Source organism: Podarcis erhardii (assembly GCF_964252035.2).
Source record: "Podarcis erhardii genome assembly, chromosome: 15".
In the NCBI taxonomy this organism is placed as follows: Eukaryota; Metazoa; Chordata; class Lepidosauria; order Squamata; family Lacertidae; genus Podarcis; species Podarcis erhardii.
Window position 1 is genome coordinate 24742073 of NC_138505.1, and position 16332 is coordinate 24758404.

The 16332-nt window shown below is 48.4% G+C and overlaps 1 protein-coding gene across 4 annotated transcripts; it reads left to right on the plus strand.

Annotated features, from left to right (window-relative positions):
• Positions 1–24: 24 nt before the first annotated feature.
• LOC309330364 (uncharacterized protein) lies at positions 25–16039 on the plus strand. Of its 4 annotated transcripts, XM_081841922.1 has the most exons (6): positions 615–1576; positions 3458–4163; positions 8926–9131; positions 10088–10214; positions 11501–11614; positions 12962–16039. In XM_081841922.1, the coding sequence occupies exons 3-6, from the start codon at positions 9102–9104 to the stop codon at positions 14449–14451; spliced, it is 1761 nt and encodes a 586-aa protein (XP_081698048.1). In that variant the 5' UTR covers positions 615–1576; positions 3458–4163; positions 8926–9101; the 3' UTR covers positions 14452–16039. The 4 variants fall into 4 exon arrangements, with proteins under 4 accessions (XP_081698047.1, XP_081698048.1, XP_081698046.1 ...); XM_081841921.1 differs by lacking the exons at positions 615–1576; positions 3458–4163 and adding an exon at positions 25–286; XM_081841920.1 differs by lacking the exon at positions 3458–4163.
• Positions 16040–16332: the final 293 nt, after the last annotated feature.

Below are 16332 nucleotides of genomic sequence, written 5' to 3' on the forward strand. Positions count from 1 at the left end.
GTAGATACTATAGATAGAAAAAAAAGGGATTAGCAACGCCTTCTGCCGGAGACGGAACTTCCTGGTTCCTTCTAGAGTTTCTCCACGACCGCCCCAATAGAAAACTATGATGGGTGGCAGAGAATCTCGTGTGTGTGTGTGTGTGTGTGTGTTGGGGGACTGTCTTTGCACTAGCTGTGATAGGATAATAGCACCTTATCTTGCCCCCTCCCCGAACCCACAAAATATTAGAAGCAAAGGCGAGGCATAGAGATAGGAAAAGGAAAGAGCACGGCTGTTTTGCAAGGTAAGTGCAGCCACCCATTTATTTATTATATTAGGGTTTCTATACTGTACCGCCCTTCGTCAGCGGGCTAACACACAACACATTCGTACTGCATAATATAACACAGGGCACGGAAGAATCAAAACAATAATAATAATAATAATAATAATAATAATAATAATAATAATAATAATAATAATGCACTGTTCTGCCCGAATTCTCGTAGCAGCAACAGCATAAAAAGAGAAAATCAGCAAAAGGTTACCTGAAATACAAAGCCAGCACACTAATGCAGGATTAACTTAAAAGTGTGACCCCCTCCCTTGAATTCAGTAAGACTTACCTCTGAGTAGGCATGGCCAGGAGTCTGCTGAAAGTATATATAAGACCCATGGAACTGAATGGACCTAAATAAGTCACGTGTGCATCGATTTCAATGGGTCTGCTCTGATTTGGGTGGGACTAAGCTCGGATGCAATCCTTGGGAGGTTTGCGTGTGTCTCTCCCAGTTTAGCAGCAGAACATGACCTGTCTTTGACTGGTTTCCTATATGGAGAGCCTGGCTGCTGGATCAGACCCTCTAGCCCAACATCCTGTTCCCACGGTGTCCAAAGCAGATGTCCAGAAGGGAAACCACGCAAGCAGAAAATGAACTGTCCCCACTTGAGGGGGATTTTCCAGCAAAAATGACATTTCGTTTGCGTTATTGTCTCTGGCCCCTTATGCAATTTTTTGCCTCTGGACTTGAATGATCTCCTCCTAACCCCGACTTAGACACGTAACGGGTACAACTTCGCACCCTTCCCAACACCGCAAGCCGGCTCTGCTGCTGCTGCGCTTGGGGCGCCTCTCCTGCTCGGGAGAAGGGGCTGCCGGCCAGGGGGTGGCGGTGTGCGGATCTCCTGCCTGCCTGCCGGGGTGCTGCTGCTGCTGCTGCTGCCGCCGCCGGGGAGGAAGGGGTTAAAGCTCTGTACGCTTTGCGGAAAACCCCCGCCGCCTTTTCACTCTGAACCTGCACTGCTGGGGAGACCGAGGAGCGATCGGGAGCGGTTTTTACGCCGCTTGCTTCCTCTGGTCTGCTATTATTTTAGAAGGGCTGGTCGGGATTCCGATCCGGATTGAGCCAAGCGGTGTGATGTGAACGCAATCACTCCCCCTTTTTAATATATGCTGTAGTTACCACTTTTTGCAAAAGCGGTTAAGACAACCGCTGGCATAGCAGCAGCAGCAGCAGCAGCAGCGGGTTGCAAGCCACAGCGGCCCCGATCCGCAAAGCGGATGCTTTTCCTCGCGCAATGGGACTACTCGTGGGTAAGTGCTGATCATCTCAGCTGGCAGACCTGGAAGGCCCCAGTTTACAGCAAAGGTGGGCTTTCTTTAAAATCAAAGGAAACGAAATGAAAAGTCTCGCTGAGTCCAGATGGGCTTGCTCCTGAGTAAGCCTGCATCTGACTGAAGCTGTAAGTGTCGGCGACTTTGGGTGGACTTTGGGTTTACTTTCAGAGATGTCTAGTCCACTCCCAAAAACTCTCTGAGTTAGGCATCCCACCAAAATGGGAGAAATCTCTAACATTCCTGGACATGAAAAGCAAACCTGGTTTAATTTACCTTTTAAAAAAACCAAAAGCCTTAATTTTTGGTAGGTGTCTAAAGACTCACTCACTTGCCCACCTACAAATTCATTTACAAATTGCAGCTATAGCTCCAATATGAGGAAAGGTGTGTGGTTTACTTGAGTCGCTTTAATTTTACAGCGTCTTGACTTTTCCCCCCTTTAAAAATTACATCCCACTTATGGGGATGTGGTAGTTGTACATTGTTGACAGCTGGTCTTTGGGAACAAATTCTGTAGCTCTATCAGCTGCAGTCAAGCACTTACCTGGGAGTAAGACTCACTGAGCCACTGTAGTGCAGCAGTTAGAGTGGGTTAGAGTGTCGGACCTGGATCTGAGAGACCACAGTTCAACTCCCCACTTAGCCATGAAAATCACTGGAGGACCCCAGGCCAGTCACTGTCTCTCAGCTGAACCTACCTCACAGGGTTGTTGTGGGAACTGAAGAGGGGGAGAACCATGGGTGCTACCTTGAGCTCCTTGGAAGAGAAGGTGGGGTCTAAATGCAATAAAAATAATAAAAACTCAACTAGGTGTTACTCCTGAGTAAACACATCATAGAGCAACCTGATATAGCCACTTTCCGGCTGGGCCTGATGAGAGTTGTCTTTCAAAACATCTGGAGGGCACCAGGTTGATGAAGCCTGTCTCTTAGCATCTGTCTGTATGTTGACAGGCTACCATATTTTTTGCTCTATAAGACTCACTTTTCCCCTCCTAAGAAGTAAGGGGAAATGTGTGTGCGTCTTATGGAGCGAATGCAGGCTGCGCAGCTATCCCAGAAGCCAGAACAGCAAGAGGGATCGCTGGTTTCGCTGCGCAGCAATCCCTCTTGTTTTTCTGGCTTCTGAGATTCAGAATATTTTTTTTCTTGTTTTCCTCCTCCAAAAACTAGGTGTGTCTTATGGTCTTGCGTCTTATAGAGCGAAAAATATGGTACTTTGGGGAATAGGGTCTGATACCAATATCTGGCAATATTCGGGGTTATCTACTGCCTCTGACTATTAGGGCAATTCATTATTTATTTTGAGATACGTATCTTGCTTTTCTGCTCCAGAATGACTAACACCGTATTTTTAAAAAGAAATTCTGAATTTAAAAGAAAGAACCACTGAAAACTTGCAAGGGGAAAAGATGGATTGCATTGCATGAAGTTATTTGTCACTTTGCCATAAGTGAGCGATGCTTTGCGTGAAAAGCATCCTTTTGTCTGCCTGCCTGGAGCAGTGCTGTTCCCAAACTTGGGGCTCTAGCTGTTTTTGGACTACAGCTCCCATCATCCCTAGCTAGCAAGACCAGTGGTCAGGGATGATTGGAATTGTAGTCCAAAAACAGCTGGAGACCCAAGTTTGGGAGGCACTGGCCTAGAACAACGTTCCCCAACCTGGTGTCCTGCAGACATTTTGGACTACAGCTCCCACAAACTCCAGCCAGTTTATATTCCCTTAGGTGAGCTATATGTTGTAGCATCATGAAAACTATGACATATAGCTAACCCAAGATTATATATCAGTAATCTTATTGATATACTCTCTCATAAAATGGTAAACTTCTCACATGTGGTCCCTTACTTCTCTAGCTTTGGACATCCAACAAAGATGGATGCTGGAAAATTCAGGCCGGACAAATGAAATCATTTCTCCACTCAGCACATAGTTAAAATGTGGAACTCACTACCACAGGAGGCAGTGATGGCCACCAGGTTGGATGGCTTTAAAAGAGGATCGGACAAATTCATGGAGGGGACAGCTATCCATGACTGCTAGCCACATGGGCTTTGCTGTGCCTCCAGGTCCTGAGATCAGTTGCTGGAAACTACAAGAAGGGAGAAGGTTGTTGTGTTTGAGTCCTACTTGATGGCTTCCCATCAAGGCATCTAGGTGGCACCTGTGAGAACAGGATGCTGGACTCAATTGGCCACTGGCCAGCAGATTCTCCTTATGGGATGGACCACAGATTTAAATTGTTTTGAGACTCATGGGTATTGCAGCTTGATGAGGGTTTTTCAAACTCAGTTGACGATTACACCCCCTCTCCCAATACAGTGCTACAATTCCCAGGCCCTGCGGCAGTTATTAAACTTCAGAATCTTAAGATGTGCATATGTTCCGAAATATTCCAATTTCCAGCCTTTTCATAATATTAATTTTGGGACTCAGCTTTTCTCAAACCTGGCATAGGTTCTGGCTGAAGCTGATGGCAGTTATCGTCCAAAACATCTGGAAGGCACCAGATGAGCGAAGCCTGGATTAAGGAAATGTCACACTTCTAGCAATCCTAAACAGGTTTACTCAGAAACAACTCCCGCTGAGCTCAGCGGGGATTAATCCCCAGTACCTGCGATTTTGCAGCCCTTTTGATGATGTAAATGTGTGGGTTTTGCCAGCCTTACCCAAAATAGCAAGGCGGGAAGGAGAACTCAGTAGCTGTTTATTTGCATATGTTAATTCATTTAAATGTATGCACATTTTTAAAACAGCCTATTGTCTAAGACTGGGGCTTGCCACTTTGTCCAGAGAAAGAGAGAGGGAGGCAGACGCTGCTGTTTGCATAGAACATGTAAATGGGTGCATATTTTGTTGGCATAGAACATTTAAATGGGTGCATATTTACATTTCCCTGAACAAGGATGCTGAGATGGGCGAGGAGAGGAGAGGAAAGGAGGGGAGGGGAGGGAAGGGACCCTGTCAGGCAGGTTTGAAACACAGCTGGTCCTGATTCTGTCTAGGTGCTGGGCGTACCTGGAATGGATGTGCTTTTTAGCTGGCTTCGGAAGTGTTAGGGTGATGGTGGGCAGGATGTCAGATAAGGCACCAGAGAGTCAGGGGGGCTTCTTTAGTAAATGGAAGAAGGCAGCTCTTGACTTCTGATTGCATCCTAAGGAACATCATTGCTTCTACTTTCCGTTCAGGGATTATCAGCACAGTTCTCTCCAGATGTTGTGGACTACAGCTCCCAGTGATGGCTGGCTGACCGGCTACACATGGAGGAAGGCCGCCATGGAAATGCTTTGGCAGCCAGAGAGCTGTGACTTATTTGCATGCTTAATCTTGTACATTGCTCATGCTGTTTTGTGTGCAATTTGCATGAATGAGCTGGACATAGGGCCCGGCTTTTGAAACGCCTACTGGTTGCGTGAGGCTGGTTTCTGCAGCTTTTTTTCAAGGATGGAAGCTTTGTTTTTTTAATATAAAAAGGGCAATCTTCTTAAGATGCTTTAGAAACAGATCTATTAAAATGAAGACATATTCACCTCGCTGATGCTATAAAGGGGCAGTGGCAAGTAGACTCACAATTTAGGATTGCCTCTTCTCCATCTGTAACGCTGTAAGGACATGGGCTATATTCGCTGAAAGTGCTGTCCAGTGGTGCCTCGGGTTGCATACGCTTCAGCTTACATACACTTCAGGTTACAGAAATCGTGCTCCGGAAGGCCCCATTAGCTAAGGTTAAGAACAGTTTCAGGTTAAGAACGCACCTCCGGAACGAATTAAGTACTTAACCCGAGGTACAGTGGTACAGTGGTACCTCAGGTTAAGTACTTAATTCGTTCCGGAGGTCCGTACTTAACCTGAAACTGTTCTTAACCTGAAGCACCACTTTAACTAATGGGGCCTCCCGCTGCCGCTGCACCGCTGCTGCACGATTTCTATTCTCATCCTGAAGCAAAGTTCTTAACCTAAAGCACTATTTCTGGGTTAGTGGAGTCTGTAACCTGAAGTGTATGTAACCTGAAGCGTATGCAACCCGAGGTACCACTGTACATTTATTTCTCCTACAGCCTGATAGAAGGACTGCTGTAGACATCTCATATGTTGGTGCCCCGACAGTTCAAAGCTGGCTGACGTGGACCAGTCATGGATTCCCCCAAAGAATTCTGGGAGCTGTCGTTTGCTAAGGATGCTGGGAATTGCTGGGAGACCTCTGTTTCCCTTGCAGATTTACAATTCCCAGAGTGGCTTAACAATCAATCTCTCTTCAAAGGAACTCTTATATAATTGTAGCTCTGGGAGGGAAATGGGCACCTCCTGACAGGTCTCAGCAAACTTTACAACTCCCAGAATTCTTTGGGGGAAGCCATGACACATAGCGCTTTAAATGTGAATGTGTGAACATCGCCTGCTTCTTTCTCCTGTAGTGATGGGAAGAATGACAAGGAGACAAGGCGAGTGTTGAAGGGGATATCAGTGCACCCGACAGCATGTCATGCATGCACAGATGGGCTGCAACACTGCTAAGGGTGGCCTCCTTGACAGGGAGCAGCCCTCACTTTGAAAGCATCTCCTCTCTGAAGGCTTGTCTGGTTTCAGGATAAAGAGCCCTGGAGAAAGGAGAGCAGGAGGGGCTTTGAACTGCTTGAGCCTGAGACCTCTAGGTTTCGGCCTTCCCTGTTATGGTGAGGGTTTTATTTACTTCTGCCTGAACTACAGTGGTACCTCGGGTTACATATGCTTCAGGTTATAGACGCTTCAGGTTACAGACTCCGCTAACCCAGAAATAGTGCTTCAGGTTAAGAACTTTGCTTCAGGATGAGAACAGAAATCGTGCTCTGGTGGTGCGGCAGCAGCAGGAGGCTCCATTAGCTAAAGTGGTGCTTCAGGTTAAGAACAGTTTCAGGTTAAGTACGGACCTCCAGAACGAATTAAGTACTTAACCCGAAGTACCACTGTACAGTCATTATTTCTAAACTGGCATCCCTACGTATGCATTAGCACATGCAGTTTTTGCACAGATCTGCTTCTTCCTTTGTCCTCCCTTTCTCCAATGCTGTAAGTTGCAACCACAGTTGCTCTCCAACCACCGATCGACTTTCCTGCCTGTTCTATTTTTGAAGACTTCTCGCTGCCTTGCTCTACAACCACAATGTTTACACCCTCCAGTGGACATATGGGTCAGAAATCCAAGAGGGCGAGGATTCGGAGGGGGATTCTGTGACTGCAATTTCAATAGAAATGCAATTCTTCCCAGGGAAGACTGTGGACAGGTGCCGCTGTGGGCCTGTATGGGTCTGTTGACCAGGGTCCGCGGTTTGAATTCCCATGACAGGGTGAGCTCCCGTTGCTCTGTCCCAGCTCCTGCCAACCTAGCAGTTTGAAAGCACACCAGTGCAAGTAGATAAATAGATACCACTGCAGTGGGAAGGTAAACAGCAATTCTGTGTGCTCGGGCTTCCATCATCATGTCCCGTTGTGCCAGAAACTGTTTAGTCATGCTGGTCCATGACCTGGAAAGCTGTCTGTGGACAAACGCCGGCTCCCTTGGCCTGAAAGCGAGATGAGCGCCACAACCCCGTAGTCACCTTTGACTGGACTTAACCGTCCAGGGGTCCTTGACCTTTTAATTGTAGATGGTCAATTTTGAACCCCTGCCACGCTCTCCCACCTTCGAGTATTTTTAAAACTGATTTGGAGTGGTTGGCTCTTCACATCCTCTGTGACATATTACTGTGGTTATTATGGTTATTATTTAATTACCTGCCCTTTGCTGTAAGATCCCAGGGCATGTTGCAACCATTATAATACTGAAAACAATTTAAAACAACTTACAGTCACAGAAATAAGATAGGTCCTGACATACGCATCTCAAGTGTCAAAGGCCAGGGTAAAAAAGGGTGCCTCCACCCCCATCATTCAGCCTGGACACTGAGGTCCAGCTCCAAGGGCCTTCTGGTAGTTCCCTCACTGCAAGAAGTGAAGTTACAGGGAACCAGGCAGAGGGCCTTCTCAGTAGTGGAACGCCCTCCCACTGGGAAATAAACAACAGTTTCACTTTTAGAAGACACCTGAAGGCAGCCCTGTACAGGGAAGTTTTTCATGTTTGAGGTTTTACTGTATTTTTAACCTTTTGTCAGGAGCCATTCACAATGTCAGCGACAACCCGGTCAGATGGGCGGCATATAAATATTGACATTATTATTAATAATATTCACCAGAAGCTGAAGGTGCCAGGTGCGCCTCTGTGGGCAGGGAGTTCCACAGGTTGGGGGCTGCCACAAAGAAGGCCCTCCCCCAGGCCGCTACCCCCTAAGTCTCTGAGGGTGGAGGAAGAAACAAGAGGACCTGCTCTACCAATCTTAGCACCCGAGGGGATCGATCATTTGGGGCTTTAACAATGGGGGATCCCTTCGCCTAAAGAACCACCCATGTGGCAGCCTTCTCAGAGGACACACCTTATTCTACAGTCTTCTCTATGTGCCCAGAGGCACTTTCATGTCTGACAGCAGCCAGTTTTTTAATGATTGTTCTGCACTGATTTTAGCATTTTTGAGAAAATGTTTCTTTTATGCTGCCATATACCACTGTGATGCTTTATGAGAGGGCAGTAAACAAATACGTTTATGAATAAATAGCATTTATGCCAGGCCTTGATGACGGGCAGCTGAATATGTGAACTGGCCCCTAGTGGGGGCACCAGTGGTACTGCCGCCATTTTAATTTCCCAGAATGCCCCTGATATAGCGTCTCAACAAATAAAAATGGTGGCGATCAGATGCAGCTGACCAGGTCAGAGGGTCCAGGATCTGTGGGTCTCATGGGGGTAAACTGGACCCTGGCAGATGCCTGAGGGAGCTGGCTACTGATGCCAGGCCAGCCAGGGGGCCCTGTGAATAGTGCTATGTGGAAGCTGGGCTTTGGTGGGTAAGCAAAGATCATGGAGTGTGTTAAGTCACCTGGGGTTAGGAGCCGGTTCTTCCTGGGGCTCCTTCTTGACTCAAGTCGGCAACCTCCCACTGCAGAGAGAAACATCCCTGCTGTGGGGCTGCGTGCCAGGAAACGGTCTCCATCTGCTTCCTTCCGCCCCATTGCAGAATCATTTCGATGCAGCGACAGAGAGAACACGTGATGCAACGAAGCATTTGCAAATTCCCTTTATGCAAACGAGTTCTTCTTCCTCCCGGAGCAAGGGAGCGATTTGCATAAGCTTCATGCAAATTTATTCAAAGCCACCAACGCCTTTGAGTTTCTGAAACTTGCAATTTGCAGTCATCCCTGCCTCTTTCCCCCGCCCTCCCTCCCCTCTGTTTTCTCTCCCCCACCCCACCCCCAGGCAACAAAACTAAAATTGGAGCCCTCCTCTTGACGCTCCCCTCTGCTACTGAAGGACGTCCCGCAGAAATGGACCCACCTAGCCCTCGTTGGTGACTCCACCCAAGACCTCCCCACGGTTTTTTTGAGGCAGGTAAACCATTGACCGCCCTGTTCAGAGGAGCAGCGACTTCAGAGATGGCTGGGGCTGCTGGGCCCACACTCTGGGTAAGAGGCTCTTGCCCTTTTGTGTAAAAGCTTCTGTCAGTTCAGCATGTTATCAGTTAGGATGTCTGTAGTGCCATCATTGTAATTACCTGTAATGGAAGCAAAAAACAAACAGGTCCCTACCTCAATGAGTACAGTCAAGGTTCTCATCGACTGAGCTTCATACAAGTGGGGCGTCACTTTCACATCTGTTTTTGGTGTCAAAAGACCCCAACGTGTGTGTGTGTGTGTGTGTGTGTGTGTGTGTGTGTGTAAAATCCACACCCCACACCACGAGAGTCCTCATCCAACCCCTTGCAATGCAATAATCTTTAGCCTAATCTGAGGCTCAAACCCACAACCCTGAGACCAGGGGTCAGCAAACTTTTTCAGCAGGTTGCCGGTTCACTGTCCCTCAGACCTTGTGGGGGGCCGGACTATATTTTTTGGGGGGGAAATGAACAAATTCCTATGCTCCACAAATAACCCAGAGATGCATTTTAAATAAAGGGACACATTCTACTCATGTAAAAACACCAGGCAGGCCCCACAAATCACCCAGAGATGCATTTTAAATAAAGGGACACATTCTACTCATGTAAAAACATGCTGATTCCCAACCGTCCGCGGGCCAGATTTAGAAGGCAATTGGGCCGGATCCAGCCCCCGGGTCTTAGTTTGCCTACCCATGCCTGAGACTCTTGAGCCACAGAGACGTGGAGCATGGCTTGACACTTCTTTGAGAGCCAGTGTGGCATAGAGGTTAGAATGTCAGATCGGGACCTGGGAGAGTCCAGGGTTCAAATCCCCCACTGAGCCATGAAGCTGGCTCTCCCCTTAACTTACCTCTCAGGGTTGTTGTGGGGAATTAAGTGAGGAGATGGAAGACCAGCTATCGCCACCTTGAGCTCCTTGAAGAAAGAGGTAGGATATCAATGCAGCAAATAAATCAATAAACGAACAATTTCCTCTTTCAGGACCCGGTGACTTTTGACGAAGTGGCCATTTACTTTTCCCCAGAGGAGTGGGCGGAGCTGGCAGATTGGCAGAAAAATCTCTATAAGGATGTGACGAGAGCCAGCTACGAGATGCTGGTTTCATTAGGTAAGCTATTTGCTGTTTATTGGATGGCTCATGGGTTGTGCTCACCCGATGAATTTGGAAGGCTCAAAAAGCAAGAGGTTGTTTCACTTCAGTTATAAGCACCATATTTTTCGCTCCATAGGGCGCACCGGACCACAGGGCGCACCTAGTTTTTAGGGGGGGAAATAAAGAAAAAAAAATTTATTCCCCCCCCCAGCCCCAAAGAGCAAAGAAGCCAAGACAGCCAGCGGGATCCATCCTCTTTAGGCTTCCTCTTTAGCCATGCACAACCTCTCCAGCCGGGAGAGGCTGCACGTGGCTTCATTTTTAGCCGTGGGGCTGGGGTGGGGGAAGCACGGGACTGAGTGAGGGAGAAGTTTTTGGAATAACATCGGGATATTAGCTCTGCGCAAGGCCTGACAGACAGCAGCAACAACCGGGAAAAGATAGACATAATATTTTACAAGAACAGGAAGAAACAATATGGACAGAATAAATGTCACACACAGGAAAAACAAGGACACAGTATGAGATCTTCACTTATAAATCATTTAATGTGTTAACATGAATAGGAGTTATAAAGATTGCAGCTGTTGTATAAGGGATTACTGTTATGACTGGAATGTGATTGAAATTAATAAGATTTTGGGACGCAGAAATAAAGTAAATCATAAAACCATCAGTTCTAGCATGCCTAAATTCTAGCCACCTAAATTACATAATTTGGTATTTGAATGATTGGTAATAGGAATTGTATTATAATTTGGCATTGATATAATGAGGCTATTATTGGATTATTGTAATTGAAAACTAATTAAAATTATTATATTAAAAAAAAGAAACAATAGTTATACAGTGGTACCTCGGTTTACGAACTTAATCTGTTCCGAACCGAAACTGTTCTTAAACCGAGGCATGCTTTCCCTTCCACCGGCCCTTCGGTCAGTTTAATCCAGCCCTGGCAGTTTATTTCCTGGGGCAGTTTATTTATTTCCTGGAGTAAAATCTCAAAAAAAAGCTCAACAACCTCAATTCTAAAAAAAGCTCAACAGCTTTAGTTGGCCTTCACGCATGTTTACTTCATCAAATCTGGCCCTCTTTGAAAAAAAATTGGGCATCCCCATCGTAAACCGAATCGTTTGTAAACAGGACTGTTCTGAAACCAAGGTACTACTGTACTTAAAAAATAAAGAGAGACACTGAGGCAGGGGCAAAAAATGAGGGGGTATGCCATCTTGTTCTTTGCCTCAGGTTACATAATGTCTTGGGCTGGTCCTCAAGTGCCCTATCCATCTCCACTTTACTAGGCCTCGCCTTACAGAAGCCCGATATCATTTTGAGAATCGAGCGAGGGGAGGAGCCTTGCGTTGGGAGACTCCAGACCTCAAAGGCAAGAGAGGTTACACACCACAGCATCTTTGGTGAGTCCCAAGCTCATAGATCAGAATACTGGCAGCTTCTGATTGATCTGAAGATGGCTGCCAAATCCGGTGTGCCAGTGCGGCGGGAGAGCTGCTCTACATTGCATGCTCGCATGGTGTTACTGGGAAGAAAAGTGTACTGAAGATTTCCTTGTCTCTAGAAGCAAATGGTGTTGCAGGCTAAATGTTTTATTTTGCTTAAGAGGAGGACGGAGACCCCTTTCTGCCTCAAGGGCAACAGGCTTTCCAGAGCAGCTTCCCAGGGGCCACATGCTGGAATGGGTGAAGGAGAAATTTGGGTTGCCTTGAAAGGGGAACCCTTCCGAATTTGTGTTCTTTGCAACAATACACAAACCGAATCACAGTTCCTGCCCCTCGAAATTCGCACCTCTCTGAATTTTGCAATGTGACATGTACAAAATTGCATACAGTACAGGTGCATGCCTTAGTGAAAACAACATATAGCAATACATCATATTCAGGGAACATCACTGTAACTATTTCTGCAGCAGGGGCCCTATCTCCAGGGCCCTAGAGCTGCCCAATCAGCATGAAGTCTTCACGTCCTTTGTGCTGATTAGAACCAATCAGAGTGTAAGGAGGTGGGTCAGCCACTGAGGATTGGCTCCTAGGGCCACTCTGGAGAAGGCGTGCAGGAATGAATGAATGAATTAATTAATCCATCTACCCTGCCCCTCTGACAGGTTTACCTCAGCTACTCTGGGCAGCTTCCAACAAAATACGGGGGGACCAGAAGAAAAAAACACATCAAATATTAAACGTTTCCTGAAACAGGGCTCAAAGGGTTCAAATGTCCATGAAAAGTCATTTAGAGAAGAAGAAATAGTCCTGTGTGCTCCAAAAGCTAAGTATTTAGGAACTCTGAAAAGACAAGGGGCTTCACTTTCAAGAGAATGGTGTGCAAAGGGTCACCATATGAACTTGAAAATTCTAGTAATGTCCAGGGGATAGGGGCTAATTTGGTGTCCTCTGTCTGCCTCTGCCAATCGCCCCGCAAAAAGCTGAACAACTAAGCAACTGTGTCTGTACTTTTACTTCTTGAAATAGGGCAACCCTAAATTAGAAGGTTATTGTATAACCTTAGAAAAGGACTCGGGTGTGAGGAGGAGTTGCTGTGGCTATTATGAAGGGCCCTTACACTTCTGAATTTGCTGCTATGCTACTGTAACATGGTCCCTAAGGCTGGACCTCTCCACACTGGGTGGTGGTAAAAAGGCAGGTTTTTAACCCTTCTTGATCAAAACATAGTCAGTTCTTCTGTTGTGATCTCACCAATTTTCTGTTGGCTCACATACAACCTTTCGCTCTTGTCTCCTGTCATTGCAGATGGCCAAATCCTGATTAAGAAAGAATCCTGCCTCGAGGAGCGGCCACCATGCTGTGTGGGGCACCCAGAGGTACTGAAGGCAGGCCCGAACAACGGGACCTTCGGTGAATTTTCCACGTGGCCAGGGAGCCACCTTGGGGCCAACTCGGCTGCGAATGGAATGGCCGGACTGCCAACTTGGTCCACCAAGCTCCAGTGGCAGAACGTGCAGGCACCCCTCATGGAATTTCAGGTGGGGCACCCAGGGGTCTCTGGCAGCGCTTTCTGGCCTGGCAGTGTCACAGTGCCCCCACCTAGCACCTACGAGGAGACGCTGCTCATCTGCACCCAGTGTCAGAAATGTTTCCCTGCCCGCTCGGCTCACGGCACCCCCTCCGTGGGAGAAGTGACGCAAGTCTGCCCCGAGTGCGAGAGCAGCAGTGGGCACAAGGGCACTCCTGCCACAGCAGACCCGCGAAGCCACAACGCAACGATGCAGCCCTGCTCTTGCAGCCACTGTTCAGGGCTTGGCGTCCGCCAGAGAGTCCCTAAGGAGGAGCGGCCCTACAAGTGCGGAAAGTGCGAGAAGAGCTTCCGCTTCGTGCACGAATACACGTGGCACCAGAAGGTCCACGCCGGGGAGAAGATCTACAAGTGCGGCGTGTGCGAGAAGGTCTTCCGCCACAAGCAGGAGCTGATGTGGCACCAGCGGGCGCACACGGCCGAGTGGCCCCACAAGTGCGGGGTGTGCGGGAAGAACTTCCGCTTCAAGCAGGAGCTGACCTGGCACCAGAAGACGCACTCGGTGGAGCGCCCTTACAAGTGCGCCGAGTGCGAGAAGAGCTTCCGCTTCAAGCAGGAGTTCATGTGGCACCAGCGGGCGCACGTCGGGGACCGCCCCTACAAGTGCACCGAGTGCGAGAAGAGCTTCCGCTTCAAGCAGGAGTTTAGCTGGCACCAGAGGAGCCACGCCGGGGAGAAGACCTACAAGTGCCCCGGGTGCGACAAGAGCTTCCGCTACAAGCAAGAGTTTTACTGGCACCAGAGGATCCACACGGGTGAGCAGCCCTACCCCTGCGCTTCCTGCGACTCCACCTTCACCTGCCGGCAGGAATACATGCGCCACCAGAGGCTGCACGACGGCGAGAAGCCCTACCAGTGCCCACACTGCGATAAGACCTTCCGGCGAGGGTCCACCCTGATTCGGCACCGGCGGATCCACATGGGAGAGGGGCCCTTCAAGTGCTCCCACTGCGACAGGACCTTTGGCCAGAGTGCCAACCTCATCAAGCACCAGAGGATCCACACGCTGAAGGACGAGCCTGTGGAGAACGCCCACGGAGAATGGGGCCCTTGTTTGCAGAGCGTGGGGGTCCCCTCTGTCCAGCCCGAGGCCGTCAGTGTGCTGAGCCTGAAGACGGTTTCCGTGGGGGCGCTTCTCTTGCTGAACCTCCAGGAGCCGAAGCAGGAGAAAGATCCAGCAGGGAATTCTTGGGAACCCCAAATGTGACCTCGGGTTTTTTTAAAAAAAGAAGGGGAATTGGGCTTTGTAGAGGGGAGAAGAGAGAGAGATTGATTCCACACTGGTAGGTTTGGGCCGATCGGTCGATCTCCAGAGTTTTGGGGGCAGATCGCCCAATGGCAGACATTACAAACTGTAAAGTAAGGCAGTGCCCTCGGAAGTGTGGAGGGAGGGGGAAAGGGACCCCCATCAAATCCCAAGGAAGAGGCAAATTCTGCTGGTGAGGCCTCTTTGGAATATGTGAAGGCAGAGCTGCCCCCAGCTGAGCCGTAAATGGGAGCGATGCATTGAAGGATGTGGCTGAGGCTCTTGCTTCCACGTAGACCAGCAGCATGGTGTTTGGGACTACATGTCTAGGTGTTTGGGACTACATGTCCCATCAGCCTCAGCCCACACGATGGTGTCAGCTGGGGCTGATGGGAGCCGTAGTCCAAAGCAGCCACATTGGCTGGGGCTGGTGGGAGTTGTAGTCCAAAACAGCTGCATTGACTGATGAGAGTTGTAGTCCCCCAAACCGCCTGAAGGGCACCAGGTTGGATGAAGCCTCTGCGTTCACAGCCTCTGGTGGTTATCTTAGCACCACCATAGTGCAAGATGTGCTTTATTTATTTATTTTTGCTTGATCGTGCCAGGCTCTTCTTGGGAGACTAGGCTGCTGATAATTGTTTCTTTATAGATCTGGCACCCTGCTTATTCATCCCTTCTGTCTCAGCCTGCTTTGCACCCAGAAAAAAAGCACCCTCCCGGTTCCCAGGTAGTCGCTTCAAACTGTTGGCCGAAATCTTATTGCTGGGCCGGGGGTAGGGGGTTGTATTCCAAGTGCAGACTGAGAATAAATGAGAAATGAGAAAATAAATGAGAAAGCAAAACACCTTGAGGGTGTGCTCTTGCACCTGCCCAAAAGAAGACTTGCATCTCAGAATCTTTGCATCGTTACAGTTGCTCTGAGCCTCAGTTTCCCCGACGCTTGGATTTAAGCTGGTTGGACATTTTCTCTCCACCTCTCCCTTTTGCCACCCAAGAAGCTTCCGCCTAAAACTTCCTTGCTTTGACTTCAGTGCTGTTCCTTTTGAGCGTTGGCACAGAGAGGTCCTTGCTTGGAGGGATCTGCACGTTGTAAGGTTCTTGCTTTGGGAAACCTAAATAAGCACCTGAAAATTAAAAGCTCTGTCACCTGGGATGTTTTCCTGTACATGAACAGAAGACTTTTGCACAGTCTTGTTTAATATGTCTTGCGGAGGAAGGCATCCCGGCTGACCATGCCGAATTTGGTTGCTTGTCTCTTCCTCCTTTCATAGCTGCGTCCCATGATGGCTTGGAGTGGTGGACTCTGTAGTTGGGACAATACCCGAGTGCTGATGGTTTCTGCACATTGAAGCAAAAAGGCAGCAATGTAGCTACCCTGGGACTTTGCTTGCACAGCCCAATTCTGTGAAAGAGCCTCTTACTCCAAACTGGCAACCTCCAGCACTGTTTTTAATCTCCTGGTTGACGCTGTCTTGCCGTCCTTGTGAGTTTCCGTGAAATCCGCCCGAGGCTGCTATTTTCTTACTTAAACGAATATTTTAATGTTGAATTGTGTTTGGATAATGTGTCATGAAATATGCAATTTTTTTAAGGGTGGGGAGGGAAGGGGGTGCGATACTATTTGGGGTGCAGAGGTGCCAGCATTTTCTTCCTCAAAGGGCTCTTATGTCTTTACAAGCGGCCTGATAATCAGAAGCGAGACTGTGGCAAGGCAGAGGTAGGCCGGTTGCCATGGATACCCTGTTTATCACGGAAGCTGCTCTGCCTGGGCTCACTTCCTTGTTGCAGGGAGTGGCAGGGAAGGTTGGGTTGTTGTTTTTTTTGTCTGAGGGCCACATTCCC